This window comes from Malaclemys terrapin, chromosome 10 (assembly GCF_027887155.1).
Source record: "Malaclemys terrapin pileata isolate rMalTer1 chromosome 10, rMalTer1.hap1, whole genome shotgun sequence".
Lineage (NCBI taxonomy): Eukaryota > Metazoa > Chordata > Testudines > Emydidae > Malaclemys > Malaclemys terrapin.
The window spans coordinates 81679613-81695215 of NC_071514.1; the positions used below are offsets into that span (position 1 = coordinate 81679613).

Consider the following 15603-nt stretch of genomic DNA (forward strand, 5'->3'; position numbering starts at 1 on the left):
GTTTTAGGGAGCAACTTAGGGTTTTTGGGGGTCACTTTCTTTTCACAGCTGCACATTGTGGGTCTATTGAGAGTGCTATCTGTGCTCCTGCAGGCAGGAAATGAGACCTCCTTAGAGGAGGACACCAACTACAAGGTGAATCAGAGCACGGGTTTGCTATATGCAACGAAGAGCCTTTCCAGAAGGTGAAAGCAGAATAGCATGACTTAGATCTAACTTTTTTCCTTATGTTCCTGCACTAACTCCCTGGTGAACCATCACCAAATGTACTGGTTCTTGAGGCCCCCAGCCTCTACTTGCCATTTCAGTCCAGATGCCTACAGATGACCCACCATTTCAGAGCCTGATGGCCTCTGGGTTCCATTGACCCAGCTGTAATACTAGTTGGTGAGCTTTCTACACCTTATGCAGCCTTTGACTGGGAATGGATCTTACTGGTCCAAGGAATTATGGGTGACCTGGCTGAAGACTCTTCAAACAATCCATCTCCATCTCCAGTATCCTCTCTGAGGAATTTCTGGAGAGGGCTGTGGGTGCTGGAGGGGCTACTTTCCGTTCATTATATAGGACTCAGGCAAAAAGCGGATACCTTTGCTAAATGGGAGTGTAACAAAGCACATTTGACCTGTCACGGCTCAGGCCAACCAGGTCCCAGAAATTTTCCCAGAAGGAGATCTTCTATGAAAAATGGACCTTACAGCTGATTTGACCAATTCCAGGATCTTGAGAGGGTCACTCAATCTTCATTAACCATTCAGTCCTCATACTCTTTGCTGATAATGCCAACAAAGTGGCCAATTAGTGGCAGCTGCAATGGTAGCTGCTCCCCCACTTTTGAGTTCCTGCTATCAAACAGCCTAATGGATATGTGGTCAGGAACTATTCCGTATGACATAAGCATGACAAATATACAATATGCATGACAAATATACAAGTATGAATGACATCAAACAGAGAAAGAATAGAGAAAACAGCTTGGAATTACACAAACCAGGAGAAACATTCAGAAGATTTAACAGTTGACATAAATTGCTTGCGCTTTCTGAGTATTTAATAAAAAATACCATCTTCCAAGACGTTTGCCATAGGTATTGGGGCAAATTCTCAGCTAATTTATACTGAAGCCAGTGGGCCCACATCCATGGAAATAAGCGAATTTGAACCATCTGAGAATCTGGACTATTATTTCGAAAGTCTTCTATTTGACATGGACAGATGATCCCATGGAGTTGCTGGGAAGTGACTGCTGGTGCTACAGATAGTTGTCCACTACCAAATTCACTAAGACCAACAATCCATTTCATTTTGGCTACTAAACAGGCACTGGAAATGACCCCTGCTATTCTCTACAAGGTGGGGTAACATCAGAAAGAACATCAGGTCAACTGCCCGCTTTGTCCCCACTCTCCTCCATAGTTCTTCTTGCTTCTCTGGATCACATATCCTCACTATTGACCTCGGTCAGAGTCAAACCCAGAACTCAGGGGGGCGGAGCTGGTGACCGGCTGCATGCCCTGTTATCAACCCCCTGAGCCATTCAACTGCAGACTAGTGTTAAAAAAGTAATTCCTGGACCCCATACTTCCTCCTCTAAAACATGAAGCCATCAAGTTCCACTTGTGGCCAACTTCCTGCATCAGGAATCCTGGAACAGAGGGGGAACTCTTGGGGACGAGATGGAGGGGGAAGGGAGAGGCGGTGCAGGGGCAGGGCCTCAGGGGAAGAGGCGGTGCGGGGGCAGGGCGTCAGGGGAGAGGAGTGGCACCAGGGCCGGCTCCAGGCACCAGCCCACCAAGCTTGTGCTTGGGGCGGCACCTGGAGGGGGGTGGCGCGGTGCTCCTGCTCCGGCCGCCGGGGAGAGCGGGGCCACGGCCGGGGTTTGCTGCCTTCCCCCCGGCGCTCTGGCCGCCGGGGACAGCGGAGCCCCGGCCGGGACTTGCTGCCCCCCCCCCGGCGCTCTGGCCGCCGGGGACAGCGGAGCCCCGACCGGGACTTGCTGCCCTCCCCCCGGGGCTCCGGCCGCCCTCCCCTGCCGCGCTGGGGGGGGGGGGGGGCGCGGCCGGAGGCTTTTTTGCCTGGGGCAGCAAAAAAGCCAGAGCCGGCCCTGGGTGGCACAGAGGGGGCAGGTGCCGGTGTGTCCCCCCCCCAGTTTTAGGAAGCTTCTGCCACTCTTGTCCCGTGCCTCTCAGGAACTCTGGCGTGATTGTTTTTCTGTTGTTGTCGGTTTGTGTTCTTCATTTGTCTACACAATTACAAGGATTGCATGAACCACTGAGACCTCGAAGAGGTAAATCATCTGTTGAATATCGGCCTGTCAGTCTATTGTGAGCACTTCTGTCATCTAGGCTGCATGGCAAACATGCTCTATTGTCATTCTAATTTACATATCATTTAAGCAAGCCAAACAATTAATCCAAGAAGAAAAGCAGCACCCGCTGGTACCTGAAAATAAAGATGAAGAGCATGAGCAGCATGCAGAAGGTGGCCACATTATCCATCGTCTTCATCAGGACCACCAGCTGGCGGCGAAGGGCGGGCATGAAGCGTACCAGTTTGAGGACTCTGAGCAGCCGAAAAGTTCTTAGCACAGAAAGGCCTCCATCGGACTGGCCAATGATCTCCCAGACACTACGGGAGCACAAGAGGGAAAACAACAAACTCACTGTCCTTGTCTGACTCGTAGCAGTTTGATGTACAGTACAACAAAACCCGTAGCTAACTGGATTGTGGGTAGCTCACCGGCTGTCTGGCCCAGCCTGTGACCTGGGATCAGAGAGCGCTGTAGGAACAGATGGGACTTACGAAGCTAGTGTGGGTGGGGGGAGGTCAACTTGTATATTTGTCTCTGATGCTCTGCCTCCTTCTTGACTTTGGAAAGTTCTCAGAATTAGCCCCCTTCAATATATATGCTCAATCTATTTCCTCTATAGCCAGTTTAGTGTTGTTTAACCTGCTTGTTTTCTACGGCATCTAGCGATAAAGTAAATGACTTAATGGTGTTCTATATGCATTGTTGGTCTGGACCATTGCAAATCAGAGCCACAAAATTTAGATCAGGATTTTGGAAGGCCCTGAAATTCCAGAGGGTTCAAACATGGGGGTTTTAGTTCAGCTTATTATTATAAAGAGATGGAGCCAGGTGTAAAATTGGGTTTGGAGTTTGAACAATCTCAGAGTTTGGAGTTGTTTGGATCTGGGACTTTGGTCTGGATCCCTCTCTAATTGTCATGACTTATTTCAACGCCAGGGGCCCAGCCATCAGTTGGTATAAAACGGCATCCCACCATGGAGGTCAATGACACTATTCTGATTTACACCGACTGAGGATCTGGCCTGACATTTTTCTTTCTCAAAATTAGAGTGAATTTAGCAGCCACGAAGCTCGGGGGATGACTGGTGTGGGCCAAGCCAGTTACAGCATGGACAGACGCAGAAGAAGCCTTTCCTACGCACATGGTCCAGCACAACCCACCCCAGATCTGCAGCATCCCTACCACTTGTTGGGAGCCCTCTGTAGTGGGCACCACACCCATTACCTATTGTATCCCACCTTCTCACAACGTCGCCCTGTTCCTGCCTTTCCAGGTCACGTATTCATGCATTTGTTCTGGGAAAACACTGTACTGCTGCAACTTGGGGTCGTTACACTTCTTTCCCCAGAACTAGTTCTGCTGGGTTTCAGTGGAAAATTCACCAGGACGCCAGATGTGCGGCAGAAATAGAACTCCTCGTCTGTCACGTCCATTTCGTTTGGACAGCACTTCTAAAGATACGACCCTAAAAGGCCAATATGCTCTTAATCCCACTGAGCTCTAAATTCAAACTAAGCCACATCACTCCTACCCCCTGCATGACATGACTTGTCTAAAGTTTCCTGGAGCTACTTGGAGGCGAATGGTGGAAAGTATCATGCAGCGTGCAGTGACCTGATGATGACTATGATCCCGTCGAAGATGTTGTATGGGTTCTTGATGTAACCGAAGATACCAAAGGCAAGGAGCTTGAGGACCATCTCCAGGGCAAACATGCTGGTGAAGACAATGTTACTGATCTCCAAAGCGTTGGTCAGTTCGTCCGGCTACGAGACAGAAAGACACATAATCAAGCTGATACATACGGAGAAACATGGAATTTTTTTTTATTATTCCGCATGGTAAACGCACTCATTTCCTCAAGGGATTTATTGCACTGTTTCACTTTGCACATAATAAAGCCCTATGCAAATCCGTACATCTGGGAACAAAGGAGGCAGGCAGCACCTACAGAATGGGGGACTGTCCCCAGGAAAGCAGTGACTCGGAAAAGGATTTCGGGGCCCTAGTGGACAAACCGCACAACATGTGCTATCAGTATGAAGCTGTGGTAAAAAGGGCTAACGCCATCCATGGATAGATAAATGGAGAAGTGAGGAAAGGGAGGTGATTCAGCGGTGGTGAGACTTCATAGACAAACTTAGGATGGAGGCAGTTACATGTTTCTGTGGTTAAACCCTTCGGGGGGAAAGGGATAGCTCAGTGGTTTGAACAGTGGCCTACTAAACCCAGGGTGTTGAGTTCAATCCTTGAGGGGGTCATTTAGGGATCTGGGGCAAAAATCTGTCTGGGGATTGGTCCTGCTTTGAGCAGGGGGTTGGACTAGATGACTCTCTGAGGTCCCTTCCAACCCTGAGATTATATGACTAATCCTGGAATGCTGCATCCGATTCTGGTGTCCACATTTCAAAAAGTACATTAAAAAACTGGAGAGGGGACAGAAAAGAGAGGCAGTGCATAAGAAGAACTGGAAGGACATTCTATCAGGTCTTGTAATAGAGCAAATGCCCATTTCTGTAGCACACACCATAATGACACTCATGTTTTGTCCTAGCATAACAAGATCTTTAAGCAATACACTAAAATGAAGCATTAAGGCAAAAAGTCAGCAGCTTTGTGAGATGTGCCTAGCCAGGCTAGAGGTCTATCTGTAGCAGACTAAATGCTCTGAGTGTAAGGGGGGCTTTTCAAAAACACCCAAGAGAGTTAACAAGTACAAGGGCCACTGAAAGTCAGTGGGATTTGTGTTCTTAGCTGCCTTTGAAAATGCTACACTAAAAATCTAGGAAGGTTTCTTTGTGGATTGTCTCTGTTTTGATTGATCCAAAGTTCTGATCAGAAACCTGGAGGGGATCTTTCTAGGATGTCCTAACTATGGCCCTTAAAGCTGATGGCAAGATCTCCATTCGCTCCAACTGGAGTTGGAGCAGACCTTGTGCGTGAACTCAGATCCATGACATAGAAAATTGGTCTTCCCAAATAAACCAACACTCGCTCCAAGTTACAGCCTTTCGTGTGAAACCTTTACAAGTTCCTCTCTCACCAAACCTAATGAGAAGGAAGGGACCGAGTTTGAAGTAACTCCAGTGAGAAAATCTAACAAACAGTTCAAGGAACCGCAACGTACATTTCTAAAGCTAAATACCAGCTGCCTTACAAAAGAAAATGAGTCTTTTCCATTTCCTCAGTGCAATAAGCTTGCCTAGGAAAAGGGGCTATTTTCATATCCAACTCATCTCCTGTCTGGAAATAGCTTCCTTTATTTTTCATGGTATGTTAACAGCTGGGAAGCACTTGAGGTGGTTATTGCATTATCTGAACTTCTGAAGACAGGAGATGCTTGTGGTACCATGGTGCAGCATAGAAAAGACACTTTGAATTCAATGCACTGTATATCAAGTAGCAAACAGCCAGGAATGGCAGCGGTTAACTTGGATTCAGTGGTAACCAAGGAGATCCCATCCTGTCTAGGCTGGTTATACCATCAGGCTGCTGCAAATTAACCCCTAGAACAACTTACCAAGAGTCATGGTGGATTCATCACAGGGGTCCTTTCTGCCTTTATCATCTAGGAGTCTATGAAATCACCTTGCACGGGCCAAACCATTCTGTGCAATAACCTACTATGGGCTCAACCATTTATCCCATAGAGACAGTACTAACTGTGGTTAGTGTTTCCAAGCAACCTCCTAATCATCATCAATGCACACCCTGATTGCTAAAATACATTAGAGATACAACTACTCATACCATACCTCCTTGCTCTCAAGCCCCTATAAAAGGACAACCCCATTTAGCACTCAGTTGCCTGACCACCACCTTGGGCCAGAAGCCGAGATTATATTGGATGGGCTTCTCTGGTGCCCCTTGTTAAAACTTTGTGACTAAATTGAAGGGGGACGGTTGGGATGGCTTCCCTGCATATAACGAAGTCGTGCTCTCCCCAGCCCCATTGCCTGTGGATGCTGCTACCACCATCCTGCCCAGAGATGACTTATCTTTGGGGTTCATAAGAACACGGCTGTAGAAGACTTTGCCTTAGGATTGTACCAGATTCCATCCATTCCCGGGGGAGAGGCCACCCTTAGGCAGCTCCACGGATTCTCCCCTCCCCATCACGTGACACAAACTGAACATTGTGCCAGACTTCTCAGTGTATTCAAGACACTGTGCAGGAACAGAGATCGGATGGTGTGTTTACCGCCTCTCTCCTTGGTCAGGGTTAAGAGGGAGCATTCTTGAGGACAGGCGAAACTAGGGGTTACGTTCCTTGGTCTCTCTAGCCTCCCTGGGATATACGGTGTTTACTGCAGATTACGGGAGAAAATGTTTGTGCTATCTTCTTAAAGTCAAAGCATTGGCAGCACATTGCTGGCCAGAGGAGAATTAACAGCATCATCTTCAGATGAAAGCTGCAGCTCAGAGTGCTTTAAAGGGATGGGGCCTCCAGTAACACCATTTCTGCTCTCTACTCTCCATTTTGCGAGGAACCTCAGGGAAACCCTGCCAAGGAAAAAATAAAAGGGATAAGAGAGAGAGAGAGAGACAGGCTGCACAGCCCCGGAAGGAGTATGGAAAAGGGAAAGCCTTAACACGGCAGTAAGAAAACACCAGAGCAGCTGCTAAAACTCCCACACATTACAGGAGCTTGATTTTGCTTTCACTCAAGTCAATGAGATTTTGGCCACTGATGTCCATGGAAACAGAGTCTGCCCCAGGGCTATTAAGTGGGACTTTAACAGGAAATGTCCCTTCTCTTCACAATAACATCTGTTATCAGTGGGTGATATAAATGCACAAAGGGTGAAATTGTCCCAAGCCGAGGGAAGAATGCAAAGCCTGTGCATCACTTAACCCCTCCAAATAGGTTTTAAATGGGACTTGAGTGGCACATAGGCCCTTTCCACCGAAGTAAATGTCCCAAGGAAAAGGGAACACCCCCAAGAGGGGACACGTGGTATGCTGGACACGCGAGCTATTTATTTGTGGGGAGAAGGTTTGCGGCTATCCACCCAGCATGCTTTATCACCACGGTCCAAATGGAGTCAAGCCCAACTTCCTCCTAAGGGTGCTGGGCAGCGCCGTCCAACACAGGCATTTCCGGCATGACGGGGTAACCCCATTAGGACGGCCACCATAAGGGACTGAACACCACGTGAGCATTCCTCCTGGGACCGTGCTACCATCTAAAGGAAGCCGCTTCCCCCTGCCCGAGGGCGTTCAGCTGCCAAGTGCCAACGACACTCCGCTCAGTTACAGAATCACACTTGCTAGGTTGCGTTTGTCACCTGCCACTGGAGAAATAAACACGTGTGTCTAGTTTAGTTACACAAAAACGGTGTTCATCAACCCAGGCTCTTTCCCCCTCCTGTAAAGGAGCTTCCCCTGGGGAACAACTACCAGGCTGCCAGCGCGCCCTTCTTTCCCAAGGAGCAGAGAGAAGGAAGGGCCTGATTTGCGCTGAGTAGTCGGCGTGCTGGTTCACGTGACTGGGATACACACTGCAGTGAGCCTAGACTTCTCCAGGGTTCCACCCCTCTAACTCTTTGGGGACGCCAATGCTGCAATCCGTAGCTTGACTGCTGCGTGTGTAGACATCCCGGAGCCAGCTTTGATCTAGCTAGCCTGAATAACAATAGCTGTGAAGCCCTGGCAGCATAGGCTAGCCCTTGAGTGCCTACCCAGGATCTCGGGAAGGCTTGGATACCCCACGCTGCTGCATGTGATGCCACCGCCTCACTGCTATTGTCACTGGTGGTAGCTGCAGTCGCACCTCCGATTGCAGGGTAGACATACCCTTATGCACCAGAAGCTGGGAATCCCCAATATTAACCACTGCTCCCCACACCTTGGCGAGCTGTAATCATGGTTAGTGATGGGCTATCCTGACAAGGTCTCATCCTGGCCCAACTCCGACCAGCAGCATGTGTTTACAGTGAAGTCAGACCTTCCAAGACCACTAGGTTTGTCACAGTAGGTCAGACCATTGATCCAAGCCAGGCCCCGCTGCAGCAACAGGAGGTGAAACCCCCCCTTATGGCATCAGCGTGTGAGTTCTGCCCTGACCCTTTCAGGACATCAAGTGACCTGTAGCAGCTTGAGACTGATCGTAACTTGCATATCTACAAGTGTTAGAGGGTCATGAAATTACCCAGCAATTTTTAGGGATCCAGACACAGTATTGCGTACTGTGGCCTCTTGCAGAAATGAAGCCCCCAGTCCAGCTCCTGCAGATAAAGCTATACACGTGTCCAGGTGTTGGTTAAATCATACAAACCATTAGGAATGTCTCCTCCACTTCTTGGGGCATGTGTGTTTGGCTAGCTATTGCTGAGTTATTTGTCTGCATACACACATTCTAGCACCAGTAGCCTGTTCCAGGGCTGCTTCGCTATCTTATGAACAGCTTACTGATGAGCACGAACACTAAATGTAAAATCATATTTTCTCTCTCTCTTCTCCATCTTTGCCTCTTCTTCTCTTTCCTCCCAGTGCAGACCCCGGCTTAGATCTCAACTCTAGGTAAATTCATGTAAGGAGAGTAAAGACGTGGTGGCATCTCTGGAACTTGATAGCACATCACACACACAGAGCATCAAGAATGTTGTGCACTCATGGTCTTACTTCTCTGCACAGGGAGAGCATCTTTGCAGGATCTCAAGGTACCTTCAGATGGGAACTGAACATTTAACAGGGAGAGTAAGATAGAAGGAGTCTTTCTAGCTAAAACCAAGCCTAACCAAAAAATTTCTGTGGTCTCCTTGTCACTATTACAAGAGTTGCCAACTCTCATGAATTTATCATGCGTCTCATAACATTTGTTGTTTTCGCAAAGCCCCAGCTCTTGGAGTCATGTGAATACAAGAAAAATCTCAACATACATTAAGAAAAAGTAAGGTTCTAGGCTTCATGGTTGTGGAGAAAAGCTTGAAAACATTGAAATCTAGATGGTCTCAAAAACCAAAACAAAAGGCGAACAAAGAGAACCCATTTAAAAAAATCCCATAATTTTGAAGCCAAGCTCATACTTTTTTGTAACCTGACTCTTGATTTCCAAAAGCTTGGAGCAGGCAGCACTGCACAGATTAATATGCTAACACTGCTGTTTGAACTCACTTGCCAATTCATGTCAACATTTTGGTGCCATCGCTTCTTATTCTCAAGCACTGTAACCTTTGCTTGAAATATCAGTGCAGAGATTGCACAATGAAAGATGCCACGGTATCTCAAGGGAACGGGGGGAGGGAAGGCAGGAGGGGGAACTAGCACCAATGAGACCATCAATAGCTGTAATTAGAAGCGGATCTTCTAGCAGATAGCTACAGACAAAGCACCAATGCCTCAGCCTAGCTGACATTGCAAAGCCACTATGCTTCAAACCAGAGATCTTCATTATCCTTTATTACTCATATTTGGTGTGAGGCAGAACTAATGTGGTGATAAGGACTGCTGTAATGAGAGACATTTCGGTTGCAGTCCCACAATGACATGGACACAGGAACCAGCAGGCAAAGACAAGGCTGGATGGCCCTGAAAGCTAGCTAACGCGGCTCATGTGAGTTTTTGTATCACAGAGTGGAAGTTGTACAGCACAGTCAAGCACCAGTGATATTGCCTTCAAACGTAATTACTCCCTTTCAGCACCAACTGGAGTCTAGGAAACAGCCTGACAGAGGTATTTTTATGTTTTATGAAATGGTTTGTGGCTTACAGTGTCGTTCATCTCCCACTTCTCATATCCCCTGACGAGCAAAGATCAAGGAGTAAGGTTAAGGCAGAGATGTACAAAACCAACACCAATTTGGCTTGCCTCCTTCAATCATCTTCTAGGTCAGACACCAGACTAACTGAACCAGCCACTAGAAGTCACTGTTGCATCACTCACATTCAGCTGAACTGTAGAACCATTTGGGAAATTTTTGACACCACTTTTTTTCACCAAAAAATGCTGATGAACCCAAACCGAATCTCTTTTTTGGTGGTTTTGAATCAGTTCTGCTGAATTTCCTGACTCAAAAGCATTACAAAAAGTTTCCATATTGTCCAAACTTCCCATTTTGCCCTTTTGTGAAATGAAAAGTTTTGTTTTTTTCGGTTTGAAATGGCTTTTTGATTAGAAATGGAACTTGACTGATATTTTTTAAAAGGTGGAAAAAAGACTAAAAGAATCAAAATGCAATGGTTCAAAATGATTGAGACTAAACATTTTGATTGACCCAAGCTGAAATGGTTTTTTTTTTGGTTTGTAGGATCCCGAACATTTTTGAGATGGACTTTTTGTCCTGATTTGGGACAGAACTTTTTTTTTTTTAAATCTCAAACATTCATGTGGGACAGGAAAAAGTCCCCCCCCCAAGCCCTACTGAATTGCCATTTGTAGGACACCAAAATGCTCCTCAAAAGAGATGGTTCAACTCTGTTAGCTTTGGATACCTTGTCACATTTTTCCTGCTGTGACATTTAAGCTGTCCAGCTCTGCAATCTTTCAGACACAGGAAAGGGAAACTCAGAATGAGCGATACTCTAGAAACAGATATACTTTGAGGCTCTGCAGGCAGATCTGGTGGACATGTTGAGTCAGAGGAGCTCTAGCCAGTTCTCAGGTGGAGTGAGCGGAGCAATGCAGCCCTTAATGCAACACAGGGTTACCACCTGGCCGGTATTTGTCTGGCCTGGCCAGATTGTTTTTTAAAAATGGATTTGCCAGTTGTCAGAAAGATACTTGAATCTGCTGGGTTTTTATATAGGTCTAAAGATTTGCACTAGCACCACCATACACGGGGATATCGAATGTTAAAAGTCTCTGGGTCCAGCTAAAGATGCTGCAGTGTTCCCACCTTCCGCAGTTTAAGCGACAACAGATCAAACCTGTTGAAAATACAGCAGCTGTCTGCCCGCCAACACGCAAGCGCATGGTGTGTGTGTGAGAGAGGGTTTGAGTCACGCGAGAATGAGGAGACGTGAAATGTGGTCAATCTTATCTGGGTGTGTTACCTCTCTAGATACTATAAGTAGGGAGTTGCGGATTTGCCTTATGATTGGGGGTTGTGGTGGGCTTGCCGTGTGTGTGTGTGTGTGTGTGTGGTGGGGGGGGGGGGGGGTGCCTTTTTTTTTTTTTTTGCATCTCAGAGGTGGTAACCCTAATGCCACATGACCCATTTACAGCATGGTGCTAACCAAAGAGATTGGAATGGTAGGGATCCCTAGAGTCAGGAAGGGGGGAACACCACCTCCCCACTCCTAGCAACGAGGAGAGACCAGAGGGAGGCGTCAGATGGAAGAGCAGAGGCACAAACGGATCATAGTGGGACGTCCTGCTGTTGCATGGCACACCTCGTTGTGGCCCACACAGATCCCAACAACTCCTGTCGGCGAGCAAGTGGCCCTTGAGGATGTTACATGAAGCCTTCTCTATCCTGGCAGCAGCGTGCGGGGTACGCGTAGCCCCACACCACAGTGATCAGCAGGCTGTGTCCACACTGCGCTGTGCAGCTAAACGTGGCAGTGGCAGGGCTGCTGGAGCCTTTTAGCGGGACACTGTGCTGCTAAAAAGAGCAGCACGGCTTGGGGATGTGAAGAGCTGTGTAGGGTGTATACTTAGTGTTTGCCCAGGTCTATGCTCTGCTTGCCTAAGCAGTGCCTCCCTGTCTAGACTGCTATTTATACCTGTGCTAGGGGGCATGCAGTGTCTGCCTGTTACATGCCACCTGCCCTAAGGGTAATGGGTTTAAGCAAACCCCAAACAAAGCATCATCCTGGGTGACTTTCTGGAAACTACAATCCATCGGTGATCTTCCAGAAAACACCATCCTGGCCACTATGGACGTAGAAGCCCTCTACACCAATATTCCACACAAAGATGGACTACAAGCTATCAGGAACAGTATCCCTGATAATGTCACAGCTAACCTGGTGGCTGAACTTTGTGATTTTGTCCTCACCCACAACTATTTCACATTTGGGGACAATATATACCTTCAAGTCAGCGGCACTGCTATGGGTACCCGCATGGCCTCACAATATGCCAACATTTTTATGGCTGACTTAGAACAACGCTTCCTTAGCTCTCGTCCCCTAACGCCCCACTCTACTTGCGCTACATTGATGACATCTTCATCATCTGGACCCATGGAAAAGAAGCCCTTGAGGAATTTCACCATGATTTCAATAATTTCCATCCCACCATCAACCTCAGCCTAGATCAATCCACACAAGCGGTCCATTTCCTGGACACTACTGTGCTAATAAGCGATGGTCACATCAATACCACCCTATACCGGAAACCTACTGACCGCTACACTTACCTACATGCCTCCAGCTTCCATCCAGGACACACCACACGATCCATTGTCTACAGCCAAGCTCTAAGATATAACCGCATTTGCTCCAATCCCTCGGATAGAGACAAGCACCTACAAGATCTCTATCAAGCATTCTTAAAACTACAATACCCACCTGCTGAAGTGAAAAAACAGATTGACAGAGCCAGACGGATACCCAGAAGTCACCTCCTACAAGACAGGCCCAACAAAGAAAATAACAGAACACCACTAGCTGTCACCTTCAGCCCCCAACTAAAACCTCTCCAGCGCATCATCAGAGATCTACAACCTATCCTGAAAGATGATCCTTTACTCTCACAGATCTTGGGAGACAGACCTGTCCTCGCTTACAGACAACCCCCCAACCTAAAGCAAATACTCACCAGCAACCACACATCACTGAACAAAACCACTAACCCAGGAACCTATCCTTGTAACAAACCCCGATGCCAACTCTGTCCACATATCTATTCAAGTGACATCATCATAGGACCTAATCACATCAGCCATACCATCAGGGGCTCGTTCACCTGCACATCTACCAATGTGATCTATGCCATCATGTGCCAGCAATGCCCCTCTGCCATGTACATTGGCCAAACCGGACAGTCTCTACGCAAAAGAATTAATGGACACAAATCTGACATCAGGAATCAAAATACTCAAAAACCAGTGGGAGAACACTTTAACCTGTCTGGTCATTCAGTGACAGACCTGCGGGTGGCTATATTACAACAGAAAAACTTCAAAAACAGACTCCAAAGAGAGACTGCAGAGCTAGAATTGATATGCAAACTAGACACAATCAACTCCGGTTTGAATAAGGACTGGGAATGGCTGAGCCATTACAAACGTTGACTATCTCCCCTTGTAAGTACTCTCACACTTCTTATCACACTGTCTGTACTCGGCTAGCTTGATTATCACTTCAAAAGTTTTTTTTTTTTTTTTTTTCTCTTAATTAATTGGCCTCTCAGAGTTAGTAAGACAACTCCCACCTGTTTATGCTCTCTGTATGTGTGTATATATATCTCCTCATTATATGTTCCATTCTATATGCATCCGAAGAAGTGGGCTGTAGTCCACGAAAGCTTATGCTCTAATAAATTTGTTAGTCTCTAAGGTGCCACAAGTACTCCTGTTCTTCTTTTTGCGGATACAGACTAACACGGCTGTTACTCTGAAACCTTTCTGGAAACTGTCACGCCTGCAGGAGCAGCCTAAACTCTGAGACAAAGTGAAGATTTCCCGTGGGGCTGTCAAGGCGGTCACCATGACAAAAGAGTCAACCCCCACCCCCCTCAAGTCAGAACCCCTTCGAATTTCAGAAGTGTTTGCACTTGATCCAAACCCATTCTTACAGAAGGGTTTCAACCCTCATGGGACCACTGTCTGTCTATTGCTGGTTTAGAGGAGGCTTCTGTTGAATAGTAAAGAGCAAGTTTCCCACCCTCCAGCACCTTGAATCTGCAGCTGCTACCCTCACTAGCCTTGATTCCAGCCAAAACCTAACTCAGATGCAATCACCGCCACTTTTGTTCATGTGGAAGGTCCATATTTGTACCACATGTGTCTGTCAGTGATTTTAAACTGTGTTTTTTATTAGCAATGAGTGAATCCCAGAAGATTCAGAGGTTCATTTCAGAGTGTAATGAACAGCCAAAGATGGGACTAGTTTTCTAGTTAGCTTGGGTCTGGAAATCTTGGAAGAACAGGCGCTCTCTCGGAAAAAATCTTACACTGAACGTTTCACCAAGGGAGAGTCTCCTTTTATAGCCTGTTAGCCACCAGGAAGTTGGGAGAAATTGAACAATCAAAAAGTAATGAAAAATCCAATCACAGTCCAGCATGGGTGTGGCTAAGATTAATGATGGAGGGGCAGTGGAGTAGGAGTCTGAAGATCTGGATTTATTCATGGCTCCGCCACTGATCAACTGTGTGGCCTTGGGCAAGTCACTTCATCACACTGCACTTGATTCCCCTCCCACCCTTTTTCTCCCTAGTCTATTTCAATTGCAAGCTTTTCAGGGAAGGGACTGTCTTACTATGCTTATGTCTAGCATCCAGCAGAACGAGGCCCTAAACTTAGCTTGGGCGCATAGATGCTACTGTGAAATAAATAATTATAATCCAGCAGGGGGATAAAGCCGACACATGGATTCTTCCATGTGTTTGGGTGACATTTGCAAATTTAAAAAAATGTGACTCACGTCAGAAATTCCGCCCCCTCCCACAGGCAGTTGATTTAATCCTGTGGAACAACGAAAGCCAGGCCTGGCACCAACACAGGGGAATTGTAAACAAATTCAGAACATTTAGTTTCACAAACATTCCTTTCATTTTTGTTGTTGGGTTCTTCTTTATTTTGAATTCCTGGCCTAAAGCTGTCAATGAGATTTTGTGTGCATACGTGTGGGGGTTTTGTTTTATATTTTTTAAGTTCAGCCTGCAGGGACGCTGACCATAAAGATGGGAAGTAATATTCTCCCACAATGAACCATCAACTTGTGCTTTGCTTCTGGACATTTTCTCCCTCCCCCAATTTTTTTTTTCTGGGTTGTGAATATTTCCTTGCAATATATTTCACCTGGCTAGGGAGCCCTACAGCAAAGTCATTTCATGGAATTTAAAAAGAAGCAAATGCAGAAAAGAGAGGGACAGAGGAAAAAAAGCCCTTTCATGCTAATTACAACTGGGGGGAGGGGGGAAATCCAGCTTTCACAGCTGTTTGAATTATTAAACCTGAGCCAAGACAATTAGCGCAATACGGGATAAATCTACCCTGCGCTAAGAAGCTTTACTTTGCAGTATGTCCATAGGTTGCAGAAGCATTTGCAAGTGATGTACAGTGGTTAGGGGAGGGACTGCGTAGCAGTGTGTGATACTGTGTGGTAATGATACAGTAATTACTGAGGAGAGAAACATACCTGAGTTAAATAGGTTCTAGTCTAAGGTGTTTTGTATCTAAG

At 46.7% G+C, this 15603-nt stretch overlaps 1 protein-coding gene across 1 annotated transcript in view; it reads right to left on the reverse strand.

The window, feature by feature from the left end:
- CACNA1H (calcium voltage-gated channel subunit alpha1 H) overlaps positions 1 to 15603 on the reverse strand; it is a 206842-nt gene that overhangs the window by 83397 nt on the left and 107842 nt on the right. The window contains exons 9-10 of the mRNA XM_054042758.1: positions 3927 to 4078; positions 2443 to 2628 (exon numbers count right to left, since the gene is read on the reverse strand). Coding sequence (XP_053898733.1) covers positions 2443 to 2628; positions 3927 to 4078 — 338 coding nt within the window. The remainder of the gene's footprint in view (positions 1 to 2442; positions 2629 to 3926; positions 4079 to 15603) is intronic.